General features: G+C 37.4%; 1 protein-coding gene across 1 annotated transcript; it reads right to left on the reverse strand.

Moving 5' to 3' along the window:
• Positions 1-4,506: 4,506 nt before the first annotated feature.
• On the reverse strand, positions 4,507-7,113 carry LOC121416729. The gene is made up of 2 exons (XM_041610189.1): positions 6,790-7,113; positions 4,507-4,637 (listed from the first exon to the last, which is right to left on the reverse strand). Exons 1-2 carry the CDS (start codon positions 7,094-7,096, stop codon positions 4,507-4,509), a joined length of 438 nt encoding a protein of 145 aa, XP_041466123.1. The 5' UTR covers positions 7,097-7,113.
• Positions 7,114-24,707: the final 17,594 nt, after the last annotated feature.

Here is a 24,707-nt window from a genome sequence, read left to right on the forward strand (position 1 = left end):
AAATTTGAAAAGTCATCCCCAAAATTACAAATTGACTCAGGTAAAGATATCCCTTTTTTCATTCCCATTTTCAACCAACAGTGACAGGTATTGGTAAGACTGCAAAATGATACTTGAAAAGGCACATCGAATGTAATTATTTCGTAAATTTTAAGGCGCATATGATATGACTTTTTGGTATCGGTATTTATTTTCCATATCACAATGTTAAAAAACAATACAATGTAAATGTATGTACATAATAAAAATCAAAAGTGAGATGGCTGGATAAACCCACTTAAATCAGGTTTGAAGAGTTAACTTAGAAATTTGATCGTGGGAGTTCCATGAACAATAACAGCTATAATAACTTTACCATTAGGGCATAGAAACAGGCTGAGCATCCAGTATTTCATTCACGCCTCTATCTTAGACTTACCTTCATCGCATTGAGACGTCACTTGTAGATAATGTCCTTCGTCAGCTGAAGTGCTTACTTCCGGGTGAATCTCTATAAACAACTCCGCATGGTCGAGGAAAAAATAAGTTTCGTACATCCAAATGTCTACAAAAGATTCAGTTCTGAGAACATCGTTCATGAATTCATTATAGAATAGGCGTATCCCCTTCCTAGGCAGAGAGACTTTTTCCACGATACCTATTCCACACCCAGGCACGGTTTGTATTGATAAGGTGACTTCCATTCTTATATAGGATAGCCGCTGAGGGACGGGAATATCGACCGATTCGCTACTATTTACGAAGAATTTGTGGACTTTTGAATCTAAGGTAGAAAATCGGAAAAAAATATAAGTTTTTGAGTACACTTGATTTTCTGTACTATTCAAATATACCCAAGCGTTATATGCGAGGTAAGATCCTATGGAACTGACACGGGTTTTGCGAGGGAGGGGAGTGGCATTTTACAAAGAGTTAAAAATGATTTCGAGTCAAGCTTAAATGCTGTCGCACACATAATATATGTAATGCAAAAAATCTTATCGAATTCATTTGCAATATAAAGGGCCTAACGCGAGTCACTTTGCACCGTTAAAACGCTGTTTAAAATTTTAAGCGCATCTTTTAAACACATCACTCTAATAACTATTGTTTAAATTTGTAAACAACTGTTTAAACATTTTAAACAACTCTTTCAAATTTGTAAGCAAGTTGTTGAAAAGGTTTATCAACAATTACAAAAAACGTTTAAACAACTTGGTGTTAGAGTGACATGCTCAAACAACGTGCTATTTTTTGTGTTGGCATGAATTGACCAGGGAAGTGGGAGTAAGATCCTGATTTGATCAGTTTAGTCATGAATTTTAGCGCAGGCAACTCAAGTCACATTCAACTCTTTTTGTACCCCCTCCCATCTTTGATTTTGTAGCTCAAAGTCTCCGGTCTGTGCACCCAAAAGGTCCGGGGTTCAAATCCCACCGCAGCACTCACGTCCTTTAGCAAGATGTTTATCTACATTGGCCACTCTTCACCCAGGTGTAGTAAATGGGTACTCAGTAGAGAGGAATTACTTGAATGCTTGAGCACGCAATCAGGGTAGCCGTGCTAAAGCCGGGTAATAGTATGCCGCGCTTAGAAAGATTGGTATTAAGCGCTATATAAATGTTGCATATTATTATTATTGCATACTCTTCCATCATGTGGAACGTGACATCAACCTTACAGTAAGCCTAAGGTGAACGTGTATAATGCCTTAGAACACATGATATTATTTTGATATTGCCTACACTCTTAACAGAATTGGTCAAATTACACGTATACGAATCTGTTGGTGAAAGGTGTCTGATCGATAATAGCGACTTTTCGCAAACCTCGGGGACGCGCCATTAGAGTCCGGTAACACAAAAGTTAATGATTAATCATACACTCGATTTTTAGGATTGAATATACATTATAGTCAAAAGAATCAAACGTTGAAAACTGTTCTAAAATCATTGTTCAGCTTTGTGTTACAGGCCCTATAGATCTGCTTTTCATAGGCAAAATTATTTCATGCGACACCATGTATGCCTTTCCAACATGTGAGATTAAATCCCGCATTCATGTATGTATGACTGGTCATCAGCGTATGCCCGCCTGAGTTTGCGGCGAGCCTCTACTGTGGCAGCTGGCTGGAGATACGCGAAACGCTAGGCCTACATGGTAAATTTTGACATGGCTAAGAAAGTGTTTTAAAAAAAAATTGAGTACATATCGTCGGCGGTCATCAGAACCGTCGTATCAGTCAATTTCGGTAAAAAAAAGTGAGATGTTTTCATAAAATGAAAGGATAAGTCCTACTCTATTCAAAACTCAATTTCTAGGCAGAATTTTTTTTATTTTCTGGGATATGAGAGGATTTTCACGGCGATGCCATACATTTTGTTTTTAATAAAACGCGCAAATCCCATTGACAACGTGTACTTAACAGAGCGATACGACATTTTGACTGACCGCGATTTCAATGCGCACAGTCAGCCAAACCGTCGTATCGGCACTGGGAACTGCACTAAATTTGCACGTAGAAAGTGATACGACGTTTTGACTGACCACGCGCGTTGAAATCATGGTCAGGGGTGTTGTATTCCCTATGGCGTTTTTGTACAGGAAAATCTAAACCGCTCAAAACTTTCCATTTCCATTAGAGTTCCCCAAGGCTCGATCCTAGGACCCCTTCTTTCGTTGATATTCATTGACGATGTGGTCCGTGTCCATAAAGATGGTAATGTAATCATGTACGCAGATGATACCACTCTGTATGTCACCGGTAGTTCCATTCAAAAAATTCAATATAAATTACAACTTGAATTTAATCTGTATGCAAATGGATTTCAGATAAAAGATTATATCTGAATACAGAGAAAACAAAAGTCATGGTCTTAGGGAGTAAGCAAAGACTTCATATAAAAAGTTCTTGGACACTTATAAAAGTTAAAATATTCCATATAGATATTTGATTAAAGGCAAATTATTGTATGTCAACATGACCAGACAATATTCCTCTTCCAGTATGACATAAAATGTTCATGTGAACAGTCATGCATGGGTGGTTAAATGCTTTAAACAATAGCAATGTCAGTAAAAAAAAATTGCAAGAGATGGACCAGTCAGTGCATGGCTGGTTACAGGCATTAAACAATAGTAATGTCAGTAAACGAAAATTGCAAGAAAACGATCGGCCATTCTTTCAGTTGTGAAAGTTTATGTGGCATAAATATCCATCAAACGATAAAAGCAAACAATAGTACATGTAGCAATTCCCTAAGCATATGCTATAGCCATAGCCTAGCATTTTTTCTTTCATTTATGGCAAGTGTTTAAACATTGTTTGTAGAGATAGATCTAAGCCGAAGGCCTATAGGCCGTTGGGTACCGGCAAATTGATGGTGCTGATTCATGGCATGCATGCATGCAACGCGAACGCAACGGCCACAATTTTAAAAAGAAAGTTCACGCGCATGTGTAGTCTCATTCTGAAGACGAAATTGTTAACATTTATATTGATGTCCACAACTGCGGTGGGAAAAAAAATTCGCAGGCGGCCCCTCGAGCTCTTGGAGGAACCAAATTTGGCTCTGGAAGCTTGTCCTAGATCGGATATATCGCTGTTACCATAGTAAGAACCAGAATCTTGCACACGAAACGTAAACTGAATGTTTCCGTTGCAGTTGCGAAACGTAAACGAATTTCTGTCACACAACTTACATTGCAGGACAGTGTTTTGCGACGGGCCTAAAAGTCTCTTCCAAAATCAATATACCGTCGCGAAGTCCGTCAACGTTGCAAAGCGAAAATAGGGGACTGATTGTTAATGTCAACCAGAATTCTGGTAAATTCTAATTAATGAAGGGATTTGATTGATTTTTACATTTTTTTTGTTCGGTCAAACATTGTCATTTAATAAAAAAAAGACATAAAGTCATCAGTGGTAGCCCCTGAGGCAATGCATTGTCTTAAAAATACTTATTTTGTTATTCCATATTGTAAATGGAACTTCTCCTAGCGAAATCAAGGTCTACAGCTTTTAATCTCTTACAAAGTATAAACTTTTACATTCCAAGTTCCGGTTCGAAAGGAATCTTTATGAAATGGGCCTTTGCTCGTGTAAGGTCGACCACTTGGAATTTTCTTTTCCACATAGTACTATTCGTATAAGAGTAGGGGGTAACCCCGGCGTAGTGGTCCACCTGCATTCCCCCCAATCAGTTATATCGGGAGGAGAGACCTGCGGGTCATAGTGATTCAGTTCGCTTTTTCGCCTCCCAAGCACAGGTAACGCCAAACAAATAATAATAATAATAATAAAATGCAGACATCAGTGACCATCTTCACTAACCGAAATACATAATTTATATAATGACGATTTTTTTTGCAGAGAACCATACAATGTAAATAGTAGTCCTATGATCGAACCAATCGAACCTTAAATGTTTTTTTTTCCTTTACTAACCTGTTCTGAAGCGCCTTGGGCATCTATTTAAGATAACAAGTAATAATGTAAATTATGAAGTATTAACATTGAACTGTTTTCTAACCATTTTTACAGTTGACCCCTTGGAATCCAGGCTTACAGCTACAAACATAACCAAGGTGTATATCAAGTGATGTACAATCGCTAAACCCACAATCTACTTTGCTGCACGGATCATCTAGGGAAAGTTCTGTAAAGAAATGATTGAAAGAAAATTAATAAAATTAAATGTCTAATTTGCACGACGTGTCTAACCAAGAGGTGTGTGTACCCCGATTCCGAGAAAAAAAACATGGCTTAAATAAATGTTATCACGCGAAGTCCAACAATTCCGTGAGTATAGCATGTTCTTCAGTTCAAGACCATGACAATGTAGCAAAGATTATGTCAATAGAGACGCGGGGAAGCTGTTCGTTAAGACCGGGGGCCGGGAGAGTTTATTCAGCTGAACGGGTTCATAAAGTTTGATGGTTCCATCATGTTAGCATGATATCAGACGTCAAGAAAATGTGTTGCTGCCGGGTCATATCTTGTACCGAAGGCCCAGAGGACCACATTTTTGTCGGCCATCTTGGATTTTTCATGAAAATAAGTATTTTCATATTTTTGCACAGACAATGGGAAAATATTAAATAAATACGCATTTCACAACGATTTAGATAAATAAATTGATTGCATTCTTTTTCTGGACAGCCCGGTAAATATTGTTTAAAATGTATTAGAATTTATGCCAAAGTTCTATGTTTTTGGTCAAAAATTTATATCTGCATTCATATCCTTTATTGTCATTAATATCAAGAACTAATGCAAAATACCAGCATTCAACACGTAAGAGAACATTGATATGCTTCTTGACAATTACCTCCAAATCTACTCATATTTTAATCCGTAAGCCCCGACCTGACCTGGGGAGTGTTTCAGACAAAAAAAAGCTATGCGAGAACTCAGATCTGACATCTTTCCTTGGTTTCGCTTTGCCGTTACTATAGTAACTATTGGATAAAACAGGACAAATCCTTTCAATCACTCCCCAGATTTGACCCAAATTATGTCAGAGTATTCTGTGATAAACAATGTATTAAAAATGTGAGAAAAGCGCTACATTATAAGAATGACAGACATTTCAATCATAGTCCAACATTTTTAAAAGAATTTTGATTGATAAATTTATATGGCATAAGATGATTAAATTACGGAAACGTCCAATTTTGATGTTCATAATAAAAAAAAGACAAAGTATGGCTTTCAGCTCATAATTGGCATCCATTCGCAAGGGCATAGACCAAATATTAAACCTTTAAGCAATGAGTCGACCTGATAGTGGATTCGACGAACAAGAAATTTTTATAGATTTTATTATCAGCTGAAAATGTTGAAAATCTTCCCAGGAGCAAATAAACAATGCGAACATCATTCTCATCATCCGGGGTACTTCGAGATTCATCGAAATAGAGGGCGCTCGGATATCTGATAATTTTGCTCTAAATGAACAGGATAAAGGTTAGTTGTCTAAGGAAGTGGTCTTATAGAATTCAAGGTCGATCAAAAAGAGTTCCTATTGATGACGGGGAGGGGCATTTAATATCATAAAATACATCATCAGAAAATGGGTCGTTATAATAACCTTAGTGCACCACGAGTAAAAGCATGCTCCTACCCCAAAATCCACCTGTGATTTTGGTAATCATTTATTACACAATGAGTTCGCCATCATTATTAAGCCTTATTGCTCACGATGGCGGTCACCTGCTTTCCTTTAAAATATGATTTTAGTTATATCAATTTTCATTGATTAATAATACTAGTATTGATAACTGATATGTTAAAATTCCTTTTTTATATGTTATTTCGATACTTATCTCTGGTGTGAATGCAGAAATAAACTCAACAAATCAAACTGAATATTTATGCTCCAGTGACACCAACGAGACCGCTCAAGTTCGACTAAAGCTTATACCTAATGCCCAATGTCTAAATATCGGTAGATATGTAGTTGGCGTGACTGCAACATTTAAATATATTATGTATATATATATATATTATATACATGTAAATATACATATATATATGTATATATATATATATATATATATAAATATATATATATATATATATATATATATATATATATATATATATATATATATATATATATATATATATATAATTGTTATTGGTTGGATTGCTTAACTAAGCTGGTCGTACAGACAGTTTCACCCGAAGGATCATCAGCGACTGATAAGTATTAAGAACACAAATTTTGAGACAGAATAACGTATATACAGAGCATGTGCATTAGGGTATAACATTGGGTTGACAGAGCATGTCATATATAATCATACCTTGAGAGGGCTGTATGCTTATCTCAGCAGTCAAAGAACGCTGGTAGACGGTATCAGTGAACAGCCATAAAGATGGATGCTGGACTAACACAAACTGACTGTATCTCCATGAATATCGAAAGGTCCCCTCGGTGGGCTCGACTTTCAAAGCTAGGTGGCAATCTCGGAGAGGATCAAGATTCTTAGGAAAATTTACACCAATATCGTATCCGTCCACGCTCTGTATGTACCAAGACGCGGTATGATATGGGAACGAGAACCCCGTGTAAGCCACTGGATCCAAAACCAACGGCTTATCAATTTCCATAGATATACGATGAACGTTGTTTTCTGAAATGACGAAAACGCAAGCACGATAATGGTCATAAAATAAAGCAATTTTCGTTTAGATTTTCAAGAATGCCAGAGGGCGGTTCACGTGATGTTGCTGTGAAAACGTGTATTTTCGGTGCTTTGGGTTTAATAATCGCCCTTCTGGCAAGGTGACTGTTTATAGGTGGACTAACATGGACTTTTCATTTGCTGTAGATTACTTTCATCTAATAATTACCTCACCAGACAGTTAACCTCAAGATGGAATGAAAAAAATCTTCACCATTAGCTAAGAAACTGAAATTTAGTGATAGTCCAGACCTCCCAACATTTTAAAAAATATTCTAAAATAATTGCAACTGTACGAGGCAGCATAGTGTCACGCAGAGCGGGCATTTTTTTTTCAATTTGGTCCCCTAAATGACATTTGACCTCTCCATCCGCATCAACAAGCTTGTGGTAAAAAAAAAGTTGCAAATGGCCCTAAATGACCAGGAAAAGTACTCGAGAAGCAACTGTGACAGGATTTTGGGGGTTAAAGAACCCCCAAGTGAAACTACAGCTATGTGTTCGGCTTCCGTTCGTCAGTTAGCAAGGGATAGATTGGGCTATGATTTGAAATCTGGGCAAATCGACAGATGTCATGGGGTAAGACGTCGATTAACATCTACCAACCAAGATGCATCAAAAGACGTCAAACCTAGACCGATCATCATGAAGCTGACTTCCTTCCCATATCGACAGTCACTCATTCTAAATAGAAGGAAACTAAAGGATAGTGGAATCAGTATAAGTGAGGATCTTACAAGAACAAATTGCAATCGTCTGAACAGTGCTTACATGGCCAGTAAACATCAAAACAGTAAGATTTTGGCAGCATGGTTATCTGACGTATGCATTCTTATTTCTCTGAAAGCAACAGATGGTAGGACAGTGAGAAAACAAATAAACAACAAAAATGAAATTGATGGACTATGATGGATACTTTGACTCTTCTTCACCTACCTGAAACTTAAATGAGAGGGGTTGATGAATTCTTACTTCGTGATTGCTCTCTTTTAGGTCATATTTGTATACTACAAACCTTTTTACAATCACACGTAGTCAATTCTATATTTATTTTACCTGAATATGAAATGAAAGGGGCTGATTAAATATTATTTCATGAAGGGATTTCTTTTGAAGATTATATTCCTCTTTCGGAGACCCCTGTTTGATTTTCAATACGTATTGAAAATATTTGTAGAGCATTCGTGATTTTTTGTCTCTCTTCTCTCTGAATTCGATCATATAAAAAAATACAGTGCGTATCAAAAAAAAGTTTACACTTTGAAAAAATCCTGTAAAATTTTACATTTGTAGTATCCTGATGGTTTTTTTTCCACATTTTAACCTTGGTACAAATCCATTTAAGCAAATGACGATATGATTATCTAAAAAAAAATCCGCTTGAGTGAGCACCAATTACTTTTGAAAAGTTAGTGAAAAACGATTTGCGCAAAACTTTGAAATAGCTATGCAGATAAATTAAACCTTTATCATGAAGAACACATACAATTTAGCAAGTATAATTGAATTGAAGATATCTTTGACCTTTTTTAACTTGTTTCCTTACCCAATACACTTCGAAGAGTGCATTGCGCCCCGCCCCACTCCCCCACACACCAAGGCCATCAAGACGATATTTGATTTACACTGAGCTGTGATTTACATAAAATGAATTAGGCTTGATTTTTTATTTTGTTAATCATTGTCAAGCTTGGGAAAAGTGTGGAGAAACAAGTAGTAAATGGAAAATAAATTGTCAACCCACTTTAAATAATAGAAACTTAGTGAAAAAGTGCTGGAGATGTCTGATGTAAACTTTTGTTCAGATTCACTTATGTCTTCAGATCAGCTGGCACAAAAACTAAGTGTTGAAATTTCAATTTGGGTGGCAAATTTGTTTAAAAATGCTTGAATGTATCTGTTTTATCTTAATTGACTAAAAGTGCAAGGGAAATGTAGGGAAAATGTATCGCAGGGTAAGTTTGATTTCGCCCTTTCCCCTTGACACTGCGTAAAAACAAGCATTTCTGCGCAAACAGATTTCTGCGAGCTTTACAAAAATGGAAAGTGCTCATTCAAGTGTAACATTCTGTCAAAACTTTTACTTTCATGTGATAGATGAGACCCGAACCCAAGAATATATGTGAAAAAATTACCAATATGTTGTATATTTTTTAATTCCCAGAGCTTTTTCAAAGTGTAAACTTTTTTTTGATACGCACTGTATAGTAATAATTATAGATAAGAGACATGTAAGGAAATCACGAATGCTTCCTATACTTATATATCATGTTCGTATTAACTTTTTAAGTCAAATGCCTTTATGACCGAGCATCACGCATTGTATCGAAACCACAATGCACCGCCGCTGAGAAGCAACGCATTGCTTCTGCACTCGTTTCCAATGGTTACCCGCGCTCCTTTCTCAACCGTGTAACTAAGAGAAAGAACGCCGCCGAAGAAGACATTGTGCGCTGCAAGTCTACCGTCGTACTTCCGTTTGTCGATTCTATTTCCCGCCAACTACGCAGGCACTTAGAGAAGTACAGCATACGCGCGGTTTTCAAGTCCGACACTACTATCCGTAAACAGTTAGTGCACCCCAAAGACCCCGGCAGACTCGATGGCGTTGTTTACAAGATACCATGCGCGGCTTGTGACAAGGTTTACATCGGGGAAACGGGCAGACCCGTTAACGAGCGAATGCTAGAACATCGCAGAGATGTTAAGCACCGACGCATAGATAGTTCAACAGGGCGTTGTGGCGTGCGCCTGTAATCCCAGCTGTGGGGAAGTTACAAATTGATGCAGAGGTTCGAGGTTCGAGCCCTGGTCACGTCTTTCGGATGGTGACGTTAAAGGTCGGTCCCAGACGTAAATAATCATATCTGATTGATACACGTCTGACAAAACTCAAATACACACACAGTTCGGCAGTTGCAGAGCATGCTTGGAATGCAGATCACCCTCCCAATTGGGATGAGGTAAGCTGTATAGCGCGGGATAAGCACTGGTACACACGGCGTGTTAAAGAGGCTATCCAAATTCGTCTTCATCCTAATAATGTGAACAGGGATAACGGCATTGACATCCCTGAAGAATGGATTCCGACCATTCGCCGGCATGCGCCCCCTACGACCACCCGTTGCTCACTGGTCGACCGCCCTCCGACGTCCGCATCCAACCGCATTAGCTTTTGCACAGCTTCCGCGGTTCACTCCTCGACGTCCGCAAATCGCCCGCTTTCCACGCCGACTGCAGCCGACGGGTTTTCCCGACGTCCGCAAGCCCCATGGCGATCGCACCGTCCGCGGCTTCTGATTGGTCGGTTGCGCCGACCAATCCACGGCGGTTCCGGCACCAACGGCCCGTAGCCTACGGTATAAAAGGCGCGCGCAGCGAGTGTCCACTTCATTGCCTGACGAAGACTAGCAGGTGCAGTCGAAACGTCGCAATTTCAGTTTGCCGCATCGTGAGACAACAGATTAATTCTTTACTCAAAAAAAAAGAATAAAATGTATAAAAAGTTACTGAACAAATATTCTGACAAGCAAAAGAAAATCTGAATATTATTTTAAACTCTTCAAATTAGAGGAAACACACACAAGATTTGGAATAACAGAAATAATATACTGGGTAATAAACGCTTTAAGAAGTTACCATCAGTTATGTATTGCAATGATTCAAAGTTAAATTCATCAGTAGAACATTTTAATCCTTATTTTTTAAATATTGGTATGAATATTGCTGATAGAATTCCTCCTGTGCGTGTGTCATGTGACTCTTTGTTTTTCAGACGTACTCTTCCAAATGAAATATTAAAGATTTTCCTTTCTTTAAATTCTTCAAAATCAAGCGGCCCTGATGGTATAGACCCTAACGCTATAAAGAAATCTATACATTATTTCATTGTTTCATTGTTTCATGTTTTATATTCAATATATCAATTTTTACAGGAATCGTGCCTAGTCATCTGAAATTGGCTAAGGTAGTACCATTTTTCAAAAAAGGAAATGCAAACGCTTTAACTAATTATAGGCCAATTGCTATCCTTCCTTTTTTTGCAAAGATTCTTGAAAAAATAATTCATAAATGTTTATATACATTTTTACAGATGAATAATTTTTAACTGATGCTCAATTTGGTTTCAGGAAAAAGAAATCTCGACTTCATTAGCCGTCTCTAATTTATCTACTTATATTCAAAATGAAGTTGAAAGTGATAATTTTTGCATTGGAATTTTTAGGGACTTGTCAAAGGCATTTGACACCATTGACCATCACATACTGCTAAAAAACTTGACTCTTGTGGTGTCAGAGGTCTTTCCCTTAAATGGTTTGAAGATAATCTATCTAACAGAAGTCAATATGTGATGGTCAATGGTGTCAAATCCTCAATGTAGCATCTCAACTGTGGTGTCCCTCAAGGATCTGTCTCGGGCCCTCTCTTGTTCATTATATATGTCAATGATATTATCAAATTTTCTCTTCTCAAGTTTTCCCTGTTTGCCGACGATACTTGTGCACTCATGAGTAGCAGTAACATTAAAACACTTGTTTTGTCGGTAAACAAAGAGCAAAATTCTCTACATGGTTCAAAGCAAACAAATTATGTCTGAATATAGCCAAAACAAACTATATTATATTTAGATCAAGGAACAAGAGAGTGCCCAATGACCTACTACATATTATAATTGATAATTTTGTAATTTCTAAATTGTAGAATATGAAGTTTTTTGGGGTTAGTTTTAATATGCTCATGGATTGGAGCATACACATATCAGAAACTTGTAAATCTTTATCTGAATATGTTGGTATCTTATATAAATTGAAATTCATATTACCTTCTAATGTTTCAAATATCCTTTATAGTAGCCTTATTTTGCCATATCTGAATTGCTGTAATTGTATTTGGGGTAATACATACAAATCACGCCTTCTAAAGCCATATATCCTACAGAAAAAATATCAATCCGGTTAATTACAAAGTCCCATATACAAAGTGCTGGTAAACCCCTTTTCAAAAAGATGAATATTTTACCTCTCCATGAACTAATTACTTTAAATGCTCTAATCTTTATGTACTCAGTTAAAAATCACATTTTTCCATTGAAGTATTGCAATATGTTTTCACTGAATTTAAATGTTCATTCTGATGCTACTAGACACAAATATAATTTCCATGTTCCGAAAGTGAGACTTTCTCCTTCTTTAGTTTAAATTCACTAGCTTTAGTCGGTATAAAAAAATGGAATAAACTCCCAATTTCACTAAAAGATTGTTCAACTGTATCCTGTTAAAAAAAAATGTGTAGGGCCTACCAAATGGAAAATCTATAAAATCACCAGGGTTTGTGTGTGTGCATGTGTGTGATGGTGTGTGTATGTGTGTATGTTTATACATTTATATATCTGCTGATAAAATTTGTGTTTTCTTAGTTTTCTGTTTCTAATTGTAAATTATGTCAATGCTATTGTTTTGGGGGCCATTCTCTACAAGCAGTTTGCTTTTTTATGGTCCTAGCCATATTTTGTTGCATAATTATGTATAATTTGTATATACACAATTTTATTGTTGAATAAACTTGAATTGAAATTGAATTGAAATATTTCTTTAAAAGTAAAAGGCTGTTGTATTTCATATGTTTACCGTATTTTGCTATAGTAATACGTAATATTATTTTTGAAATTAACATGGGGCGACAATTACAAATAAAATGACACTTTTTTAATTATAATACTTCTTTCCATTCAATTTCCCAATCTTAATTCTTCCTTTTGTTGGCGGGTATGTGTGTATGTGAGAGAAAGAGAGAGAGAGAGAGAGAGAGAAAGAGGGTGAGGGGGTCTGGTTTGCTCAAACGCCTAAATCCACCACTAATGGTAGTCATCATATTGCTTTTAAATCATTATCAATCTTTAGGTATAATCATCATTCGCTCTCCTCCTCAGATAACGCAAAGTATTTTGGAAGTGGAGGAAATGGTAGTTTTGACGATTTACTTTAATGCGAACTGATCATTTGACCTAATAGATTGGTCGATGGACGAAATGATAATAGCACGAAGTGGCAATTGGACGAGTTGATAAGTAGACAATGTGGATATTGGAGCAAATGAAATTAGCTGACATGTTTTTTTTAGCCAAAATGAACGTTAGACGAACTGATTAATGGACGATTTGGCATCAGACGAAATGTGATTCAGACAAAATGGTCGGTAGACGAAATGGTTGGAGACGGATTGCTAATAGACCTACTGGTGATTAGACGAAATGGCTGTTGGACAAATGATGACTTGACAAAATGGGTGGTAGAGGAAATGTTGATGGACGAAATGGCATTAGTCAAATGAAGGTAGACCATGTGGTGAGTGGACTTGATGAGTTGACAAATTTGCACTTTATACCCTACCAAAGAAGCAAAGGACCCCATTGGAAATAAGCCTTTCGGCTTTCATGGGCTATCCTGTCAAGGTATTCTTCAATTTCATTGTAATCTCTTGTGATATTCTTGACGAATAAAATCAATCAATCAATCAAATTTGCACTTTATACCCTACCAAAGAAGCAAAGACATAAAAACAAACGGGACCATGTGAAACCATAGAGCTTTCTGTAATAGATCTATGGTGAAACTAAGCCAGGCACTCGCTATGTTGGAATAGCGAGGTAAAGTCATGCAGGTCCAGCTGAAATATGAGACAATAACTGGAGTGGCTACCGTGGGTAAATATGAGATATATTATTATTCAGTAGAAGTCTCATTTTTATTATTATTAGTGTTATGATTAATATCATTATCATTGTGATATTTTGATTAATATTATTATTATCATTAATATTTTTAACATTGTATTAATCTTTATGGCTATAATCATTTTTTATTTCCTTACCTAGTAGGCAGTTGAACCCAGTATAACCTGAAAAACATGTACAGGCGTATCCATGAAGTACATCACGGCAGTAGCTACCTGCAGAGCATGGCGAGTCATCGCATGTAGGAGCCACTAGTAAAAACAACAAAACGAGGGGTATACACGTATTAAATCGACCTATTCCGAGGTTTTAGGAGACATCTAAAACTGAAAACTGGTCCCGGATATACATATATAATACATGTACATATGACTGTATAAAACGAAAAGTGCTCATCTGCATGTATATAGGAGTCTCATGTAGTATAATATTAGGGTGAAGCGAGTTGCTTAAATTCTAGTTGTACAGCTAGAATTAACTAATTAATAAATATAATTTATCATTTATTACTTATTCATTCATTCATGCATCTATTTACAGATTCCCTTTTTTATATCAATTTTTAAAAAGTCGGCTGTTGCAAATTTCAAGATCTTTTGTTATATCCTAACCGTATTTTTCATAGAAACGCACACACTCATCCCACCACTAGCGTACCTAAGGTGTGGTAGGGGGCAAAATGTCTAACCGAGGTTATTCAAGGGGAGAGGTCAAGGGTCTTTAGCCGCGCCTTATATGATATATGTTTCGCGCGTGCCCTCACTTAACCTACAATGCCGGGCCCGCATGAAACGTAACGCCCGAGCACGCAAACACCCTAGGTGGCTTTCGCGTCTAACCGAGGGTATTCACGGGGATCAGACTAGGGTGTTTAGCCGCGCCCGCAGTTTCAAGCTGCTCTATAATATTGGCCGTGCCCGCACTTATCCTAGGGTACCATAGGGAACGTACATCGCATTATGTTTACATGTGCACGTACTTTGGTTATCTTGTGATAGACCATTATATTTTTAAACTTGCGTGATCGGAATCTATTGTAGATTTTTTTTAAATGTTATTGGTTTTCTTTTCTTTTATTCTTTAATTTCTTTTTTCCCTTTTAATTCTTTTCCCTCATTGCTTCTTTCCCTTTTTTCCTTCCTTCCTTTCTTGCTTCCTTCCAGTTTTTCTTCTGTCTTTGTTTCTTTCAAATAATGAAGGAATTATTTTACTTTATTTCTTTTTTCCTCCATTTTTCTTGCTTTCCTCTTTTCTCTCCGTATGTTTTTTCACACATTCATTCCTCTTCCCTTCCTTTATTTTAATTCTTTCTTTCTTTATTCATTTCAGGTAATGACGGAAACCGTTATCTGTCTTTTATTCTTTCTTTCATCCTTTTATCCAAACTGTTTTCCTTTTAATTTTTCCTTTATTTTTTTCTTTCTTTCCTCTCAATTCATTTCTTGTTTCCTATTTGTTTTCTATTTTCTTTCTATCGCTCACCCTCCCTTCTCTTTCTTAATATATTTTGTTAACAAGTGTAACATTGTGTAGCCTTTTTAGTTTATTTTTCGTTTACCGCAATGAATCTTAACATTTCGATACATGTACTCTCGGACTTTGCCCCACTTTAATTTTCTCTCCCATCTGTTCTCTCTTTCTCTCCGCTTTTCGTTTCCATTTTTCTTTCCTCATCCCTTCCCCTTATTTATTTTCTTCTTCTTTCCTCTCATCTGTTCTCTTCTTCTCCCCACTCTTTTTTCTCATTCTCTCCTTTCCCCTCCTTTTTCATTTCCCCTCACTATTTCTTTCTTATCCTTCTTTCTCCCCTCCCTTTTCTTCTCTTTCTCTCCTTCGCCTTTCCCTTTAGATTTTTGTTTCTTTTTTTCCTTTTTTCCTTTCTATTTTCCCCTCTTCCTTTTCTGTGTCCCCTATCACTGCTTGAATTGTTTCTCCCCTCCACTTTCTCTTGTTTTCCATTCCCCTTCTTTTTTAATACCCCTCCGTTATATTGTAAAAAACAGCTTCTTGTATTTTATGGCAATGTATAAGTAGTTTAATTTAACATAGAATTATATGTTCGAAAGAGAGAAAGAATACTTTGAGAGAGGGATTGAGAGAGAACTAAACGATAAATTAAAAGAAAATTTGATGACGAGAGGTGCATATGAAATAATGTCCACAGATAAAGATCGAGAAGAGAGCTAATGGTTGATATAGATAGAGGGAAAGTAGGAAGGGGATAAAAAGATGAGGAAAATTAAAGAGGGGTTAGAATATTTTTATGAGAATAGTAATATCCTTTTCTCTCCTTTTCCTTGTTTCTTTTCTTAGTCCTCCTTCCCTATTTTCTTCTCGTTTTCCTTCCATCCCTTTCTTTTTGCGTCTTTCTTTCATTTTTTTCTTTCTCCCTCTTCTTGAATGAGCGGATGTTAATTCGGGACAAGTTTTTAATTGATGCAACGAGAGAAGGAAATTGTGAGAGAAAATAATTCCAAGACTGGGCCCAAGAATGTTTGCTACTTGTCATCATCGTAGACATGGGCAGATGCGAGTTACTAAAATATTTTCTGTCATGAAAAACTTGACAATTTCCCAAATTTTTCTTTCGGCTTTCTCTCTTTTCCCCTACTTTTTGTAATTCCCACTTTTTTCACCTGTCCTTTCCTTTTCTTGCACCCTTGCTTCTCTTCAACCCTTCGCCTTTTTACTCCATTTTATTATGTCTCCCTCTTTATTTTATTTAATTTCCCCCTCCTTATCCTTCTGTTCTTCATTCTGTCCTTCTTCGTTTTCTTCTTTTGTCTCTTCTTCTCTTTTTCGAATTTCACTCTATTTTCCTTTTCTCCTTTTCCCCTCTTTTCTTTCTGCCTCACCTCCGCTTTTTTCATCCCCTCTGTTTTCCTCTCCATTTCACCTTTTTCTTATTTCTTTTCTTTGCCTCCATTTCCCCTTTTCTCCTCTTTGCCCCCCCCCCCTCTATTTTGTCTTTCTCCCCATTTCCCTTCTTTTCTCCTCTCCCTTCCCCTTCTCTCACTTTTTATATTTCTCTCATCTCTTTCCTTCTCGTCTTCCCTCCATTCCTTCCTTTTCATCCTTTTCTATCATTTTTGCTTCTTCTTCCTTTTATCTCGTGGATCCGCACCTGAAAAGCATATCACGGTATAAAATAAAGGATGGCCATGCAGGGAAAGAATAGAGTAAATAGTTCAAGGACAACCTCCGGAATGTAGGGCAAACATCGATAAATACCAGCTCCATTGTCAGAAACTCATTTACGATCACGATTAACCATGTCAGTGAATGAAATAACGGAGTCAACCACGGGAAGAATATTTATAGGAAAGGACAATTTACTCTGATGTCAGTGTGTAATTGAACACAATAAGTCATTCGGTGAAAAAGCCTAAAACGTCAGTTATAATTTTCATAACTGATTTTATCCACGATAAACGATGAGAAAACGGTTTCGAAAACTTATGCTTGATATGATATAAAATTACAAGCAGTCTTGAACGATTATGTCAAATCAGACCTCTTTTTTCGACCAAGAATGCACGGGTGAAAAACCCTAGGGGAAACACCCTAAGATATGCAGCCGCGTACACTAGCCTAGGGTACTCATGCCCTAGGGCTTTAACCGCGGGCGTCTACCCTCGTCCACTCCCCTCAAAAGTCTGCTAACGCGTTACACTGTTAAAAAAACCCTGATTTTACAGAAAAATAAAAGAAGATTTTGCAGAAAACAATACCAGAATCATTCTTTAAATTCATGAAACAGGAATTTTTCTGCAATTTAACAGAACAGGTCTGTTAGAAAAAGGGGAAAAGAGTGTTTTATTTAAGGAAATTTGTAAGATTATACACACCAAATACCAATTTCCTGTAAGATTACGCAATCTGGTAAGATTACAGGTGTTCTCGAGACTCTGCTGCAGGAACTTCTTTTAGTTTAAGGATACATTTTCTAACAGTGTACCCTAGGGGGCACCGTGATGTTTCCCGCGGCCGGCACAGTAGATGAGTATCGGACGTCGGTAACCGGGACTGATATCTGTCGGTAATCAAGGTCATCCACCCCCCCCCCCCCGGAAAAGGCCTAGCTATACCCCTACTTACACATTTCTCTGGTTATTACCGTCTCCCTTTCTATCCTATGTATAGAATCCCTTAGTCCGTCTACATGTATCTATCTTTCTCCACTTCCAATCCCCTAAACCTTATGACATTCCTGCCAGTGAGTGATTTTCAACATATCTAGTGATATATCATCTTACTGTCGCATATGTCTCCACGTTCATGCTTATTTTTTATTACTGAATTACTGAATATGGAAACCAAACATATACAAATCAATGCATGAATACAACTGATTTCAAAGCCAAATACCTCTTTTATAACGTTTCCAAATGAGCAGAATTTGGAACATAATGTTAATACTTTCAACGAGGAATAAAATAAGTACAGTGCCGGCCGCGGGAAACGTCACAATGCCCCGTAGGGCAAACGCGGTAGCCAGTAGCGGGCATTTTAGGGGAGTGGACGCGGGAAGACGCCCGCGTTCGCTCCCCTAGGACATGAGTGCCCGCAGTTAGCGCCCGCGTCTATCCTAGGGTGTTTTCTCTGGGATGTTCGGCAGTGCATTCTTGGTCGAAAGAAGAAGTCCGATTTGACACATGCGTTCAAGACTGCATGTGATCGTTTTCTCATACCAAGCATAAGTTTTCGATCATTTATCGTGGATAAAATCTGTTATAAAAATTACATTACAATGTTTTGAGCTGACAACTGGGATTTTAGGCTTTTCACCGAATGGCTGATTGTGGTGGATTACACACTGGCACCAGCATAAATGGTCATTTCCTATGAATATTCTCCCCGTGGTGTCCGTTATTTCATTCACTGATATAATGAGTTTCTGACAAAGGAGCCGGTATTTGTCGATGTTGAACCTACATTACGGAGGTCCTCCTAGAACTATTTACTCTATTCTCTCCCTGCATGGCCATCCTTTTTTATATTCCCTGTTATGCCTTTCAGGCGCGGATCTACGAGATGCAGATAAAAGGGAGAAGACAGCAAAAATGAAAGAAAAATGCGAAAAGGAAGGGATGGATTGAAGAAGAGAAGGAAAGAGATAAGAGAAATAGAAAACTGAGAGCCCGGACTGAGAGAAGGGGAAAGGGGAGAAAGAGAATAGAGGGCGAGGGGGGGGCGAAGAGGAGAAAGAGGGAACGGGGGTGGGGCAAAGAAAAGAAATAAGGAAAAGGTAAAATGGAGAAGAGATAAGGAAGGGGCCAATTAAAACAAGGAGAGAGAGAAAACAGAGGTGATGAAAAAAAAGCGAAGGTGAGATAGAAAGAAAAGAGGGAAGGTGGAAGGCAAATAAAAGAAAGAAGGATAAAGAGAAGGAATAAGGGGTGAGAAATTAAAAAGGAAGGGAAAATTGAGAAAGATGAAATAGCGGGGATAAAAGTTACTGAAGGGGAGAGAGAGAGAGGGGGAAAGGGACTAAGAAAAGAAACAAGGAAAAGGAAAGAAAAAGATACGACTATTCTTATCAAAATACTGGAACCCCTCTCTAATTTTCATCATTTTTTACCCCCTTCCTGATTTACCTTTATCTATCTCAACCACTAGCTCTCATCTTTTCCCGATGTTTATCTGTGGACATCATTTTCATATGCACCTCTCATCATCAAATTTATTTTCATTTATCGTTTAGTTCTTTCTCAATACCTCTCTCAAAGTATTCTTTCTCTCTTCCCAACATATAATGCTATGTTAAATTCAGCTACTTGTACATATACAAGAAACTGTTGTTTCACAATATAACGGAGAGAGTATTACAAAAGAAGGGGAAGGGAAAAAAAGAAAAAAATAAAGGGCAGAAACAAATCAAGGAGTGAAAGGGGGCACAGAAAAGGAAGAGGGGAAAAGGGAAAAGAGAAGGGATAAAGGAAAGGGGAAAAAAGAAGGAAAGGGAAAAATATATAGAGGGACAGCAGAAGGAGGGAAAGAGAGATAAAGGTGAAGGGGAGAAAGAAGGAAAAGAGTGAATAAATGGGGGGGGGGGGATAAAAAGGAGGGGAAAGGGAGAGAAAGAGAAAATATAGCGGGGGATATCGAGCGTGATGATTAAAGGGATTTTCGACTTTATTATATAGAGGTGAACCGGGACGGGCTTTATTCTTTTATTCTTCAACTTGGCTCGATAGTCTGGTCTGTTAGCGTCAAAAATGCCCTACTTGTGGACACGGTGGACAAAAGCATGATTTTTTCTCCAGACCTTTATGTATAAGAATTAAGAATGGGGTATGCTCCAAAAAATCTGGCTGCAGGAACAGTGAAAAATGGGTGAAAATGTCAGAATTTAGGAGTTCAGATTTGTCTGATATATAGACTAGCGCTAGTGCAAAACTCAATAAGCAGTGCATTATTTTGCATTGGATTAGTTCTTGAATTCAGACCCTTTTTGAACAGATCTTCTGTTTGTCCTCGCATCTCAATCTGAATGAAGATGCTAACCAAGCCGAAGGGTGACGGTGGAGGGGGTTGAATGTTGGTGTGTGTGTACATATTTTGGTCTTGGGGTAAAGGTGTGCAAGACACATTTTTTGCATGTGTTGGAAATTGTGTTGCCATGGTAACAGTGTATTATTGCAAAAATAAGGTAAACATCTTGCAGTTAGAACCACTTCCTCTGTTTTTAACCGATTCTCATGAAATTTGGCACACACATTGGTCTTGAGGTGAAGATGTCTAAGACATACTTTTGTGTGTCTTTCTGAAATCTTGTTGCCATGGGAACAACATATTATATGATGAAAATTGGGGAAAAAACCTTACAATTCAAACTGTTTCATCAGTTTTCAATCAATTTTCCTGAAATTTGGCACATACATTGGTATTGAAGTAAAGATGTACAAGGCACTTTTTGTGTGTGTTTCCAAAATTGTGTTGCCATGGAAACAACATATTATATGGCAAAATTTAGGTAAAAACCTTGCAATTTGAACTACTTCATCAGTTTTTTGTTGTTGTTTTGAACCAATTCTCATGAAATAATTATGATTCACACATTGGCCTTGAGGTAAAGATGTGCAAGAACCTTTTGTCAGAGAGTGCATTGCCTTGGTAACCACATTTAGCCAGAAATATGGGGAAAACTCATTGTGGATCAGTCTACTTCTCAGTTTTGAGCCTGTGCTCATAAAAGTTGACACAAATATTAATTTTGGGTAAAGATTCATATGCAGGTATTAAATGGGAATCAAGACTTGGTCATAATGTTTTGTGCATGGAAAAGGAGAAAAATAAGAATGGTGAAAGTTTTAAAGAAATCGGACAAGCAAAATAAAGTTATGGCTACTTTAAAATTAAGATCCCTAAGGCTACTAGTATGTAGAATTCAAATTGGCAACTGGGTAAGTAAATTATGACAAGGAGTGGGGCCGCAAGGACAACTTTCCCATAAGACTAGTAGTTATCAGGATTTTTGGTTTTCTCCTAAATCCCTATTCCATTGGGGCCGTAAAATAAACCTGGTAGTATGTTTTGTGTCCTCATGAAAGAAAGATATAATTTGAAGTAAAACTTTTGAAAAAAGAAATTTTAGCGAATTAATTATTCCAGTACATGGAAGAGTGGTCCTTGCCTTCTTAAATCACTGTGACATCACATATGCGGTCAATTTGAAGTCTTCATGGGTATAGTGATTACCAATGTTTATAACTTTAATATGTTCACAACTTTGTTATGGTTTGTCCGATATTGTTTAAACTTTGACCTATAAACTTGTCTGATTTTTCATTTTCCTCTAAGAACATGTGTTTATTTGGGTTTGATTCCCCTTTATATTGTCATATAATAGCGCAGGGTATTAATCACCTTCAATAATATTTATAGGCTTTTTTGGGGGGCGGAGAAGGTCCTTAAAAACTGACAACATAAAAATATAGAAGGTTAAAGGCCATGACCATGAGGAACTTAAACACTCTTAAAATAACACCCCTTACATTTTTTATTTGGGGGGGGGGGCTTTAGAAAATTGCTACATAAAGATTACAATGAAATTATAACGACTAGGAACTTAACCCCCCCCCCAAAAAAAAAGAGAAATCCTTTACACTTCAGCATATTAATTTAAAGCCTCAAACATTCTGCTTTGAAAAAAAGTTTCCGGTGTCCAATTAATCAATGTTTTATTTGAAGCATGAAGCAGGGGCTGTCACAGAAATATAATGAAAAAAATGAAAGAAAATATAAGGCTAAAATCTATTGTGCACATAAGTATATTTTTGATATGGTATGTTACTGAGTCATGGATTTACAAGTGAATTTCTAAAACAAGTGCAGATATTTTTGTATATATTTATGTTTCTATAATAATTAGTTGCATGATTAAAGGTACACTTTTAAATATGTCAGAAAAAATACTTAGAGAGAGACAGGAAACAGAAGGAGATGGCATGGTGAAGCTCAAAATCAAGAGTGATGTGAAAGTTAAAAAGAAAGAGTAGGAACGGAATATGAATATGAATAAAAGACTGAGTAGGAGAATATAAATAAACAATGGTTAATTGGGTACTGTAAACAATTTTTTTATCAAATCAGAATGCATTAAGCTTCAAATGAATGGTCTGAACTACAAAGGACTCTTCTTACCTTTGAAGGGGGGGTATTTTCTGCTAAAAAGTATTATCAGCCCCCTATTTTTTCGGGGGGGGGGGAGTGTTAAATTCCTAGTCATAATCCTTTAACTGTAATTTTAATGAGGTCATTTTCTAAAGACCCCACCCCCCAAAAAAAAGAGTAATGTCTAGCTTTAAAAATGCATTGACCCCTGAGGGACAAAGGTGTAGACTGGTTTGAGCATGGGGAAGTAGAACTAAAAGTGGTATGGGGAGGGGTGCACATCTTGGGGAGGTGGAACTAAGGTTTGGAAAATCAGCTGTTGAAAGTAGAAGGGGTACACATTTTGTTTTGCTTGCCAGTGTTAGAACTCCTCTGCTTCAGCGGAAGGTTTCATATTCACCCAGTGTACCTCCAGCCTATATGCCCTTAAGGGGATACGTTTTTTTAAGTGTGTTTATCATTTTTATGTTTCTAATGGCCACTGCCTTTAACCTTCTTTGATGTCAGATTTAAAGGACTAATCCTGCCCCTTCCCCCAAACCCAGAAATATTAATGAAGGTGATTAATACCCCCACATTTTAATACAGAGAAGACATTTAGAATTCAATATGAATCTTTACCCTAAGATGAATATTTCTTCCAATTTTTTATGAGCACTGACTAAAAACAGGGGAAGGAGTTTGATCCACAATAAGTTTTCCTACATTTCTGGCTATCATATGTGGCTACCCTGGTAATGCACTCTCTGACAAATGCAAAAAAAAGGTTCTTGCACATTTTTACCCCAAGGCAAATGTGTGAGCCAAATTTCACGAGAATTGGTTAAAAACTGATGAAGTAGTTCAAATTGCAAGTTTTTTACCTAAATTTTGCCATATGCTAATTTGTTACCATGACAACACAGTTTCTGAAACACACACAAAAAGTGCCTAGTACATCTTTACTTCAATACCAATGTGTGTGCCAAATTTCATTAGAATTGATTGAAAACTGATGAAGCAGTTTGAATTGTAAGATTTTTTCCCAATTTTCACCATATAATATGTTGTTACCATGGCAACAAGATTTCTGGAAGACACACAAAAGTGTGTCTTAGACATCTTCACCTCAAGACCAATGTGTGTGCCAAATTTCATGAGAATCGGTTAAAAACAGAGGAAGTGGTTCTAACTGCAAGATTTTTACCTTATTTTTGCAATAGTACACTGTTACCATGGCAACACAATTTCCAACACATGCAAAAAATGTGTCTTGCACACCTTTACCCCAAGACCAAAATATGTACACACACACCAACATTCAACCCCCTCCACCGTCACCCATCGGCTTGGTTAGCATCTTCATTCAGATTGAGATGCGAGGACAAACAGAAGATCTGTTCAAAAAGGGTCTGAATTCAAGAACTAATCCAATGCAAACTAATGCACTGCTATTGAGTTTTGCACTAGCGCTAGTCTATGTACCAGACAAATCTGAACTCCTAAATTCTGACATTTTCACCCCATTTTTCACTGTTCCTGCAGCCAGATTTTTTGGAGCATACCCCATTCTTAATTCCTAAACATAAACAAAGGTCTGGAGAAAAATCACGCTTTTGTCCACCGTGTCCACATAATTCCGCTAACTGACCAGACTAGACTAACTCCCTTTCAGTAACTCGCTGGCCCGGGCGAGGCCCGGGCTAAGTCGTAAAATAGCCCGGGCTATTTTGGTGCTGCTTTTATCAGCGCCAGACCAGCGCCAGGCCCGCACCAGGCGCCGACCAAAGAGTTTATGAACGGATAGCAGCACCAGGCCCCCGGCCAAAATTCCTCACACGGTCAAAGGTCACACAATTCTGGCCGTGCCTCCGCATCGCGTGTACATCAAATTTACCGCGCGAATATTCAGCGAATACGGAGCACTTCCGCTCTGTATATAGCGTGTTCAGTTACCATGACAGTTTGCCCTTACGTGCCCGAGTTTTTGAATGGGTGATCGTAAAATTGGCGCGGCTCTGCTATAGTTACTGAAAGCATTTTTTATCGCTTGGTGCGGACTATTTTATCGCGGGCCTGGTACGGACCAAAAAATCATGAGTTACTGAAAACGGCATGAGTTACTGAAAAACCCTATGGGTTTAAGCATTTGAGCTAAATGCGTTAGGAAAGTTTTTAACAGTTACATATATGGTAATAGTTTTTGTTG

Source organism: Lytechinus variegatus, chromosome 6, assembly GCF_018143015.1.
Source record: "Lytechinus variegatus isolate NC3 chromosome 6, Lvar_3.0, whole genome shotgun sequence".
Lineage (NCBI taxonomy): Eukaryota > Metazoa > Echinodermata > Echinoidea > Temnopleuroida > Toxopneustidae > Lytechinus > Lytechinus variegatus.

Bases quoted from the DNA above. Each gene is read 5' to 3' on its own strand.
- LOC121416729 (XM_041610189.1), bottom strand. From the start codon at position 7,096: ATGGAAATTGATAAGCCGTTGGTTTTGGATCCAGTGGCTTACACGGGG. The intron at 4,638-6,789 runs GTATGATTATAT...ATTTCTTTACAG, and splicing joins AAGCATACAGCCCTCTCAAG to AACTTTCCCTAGATGATCCG.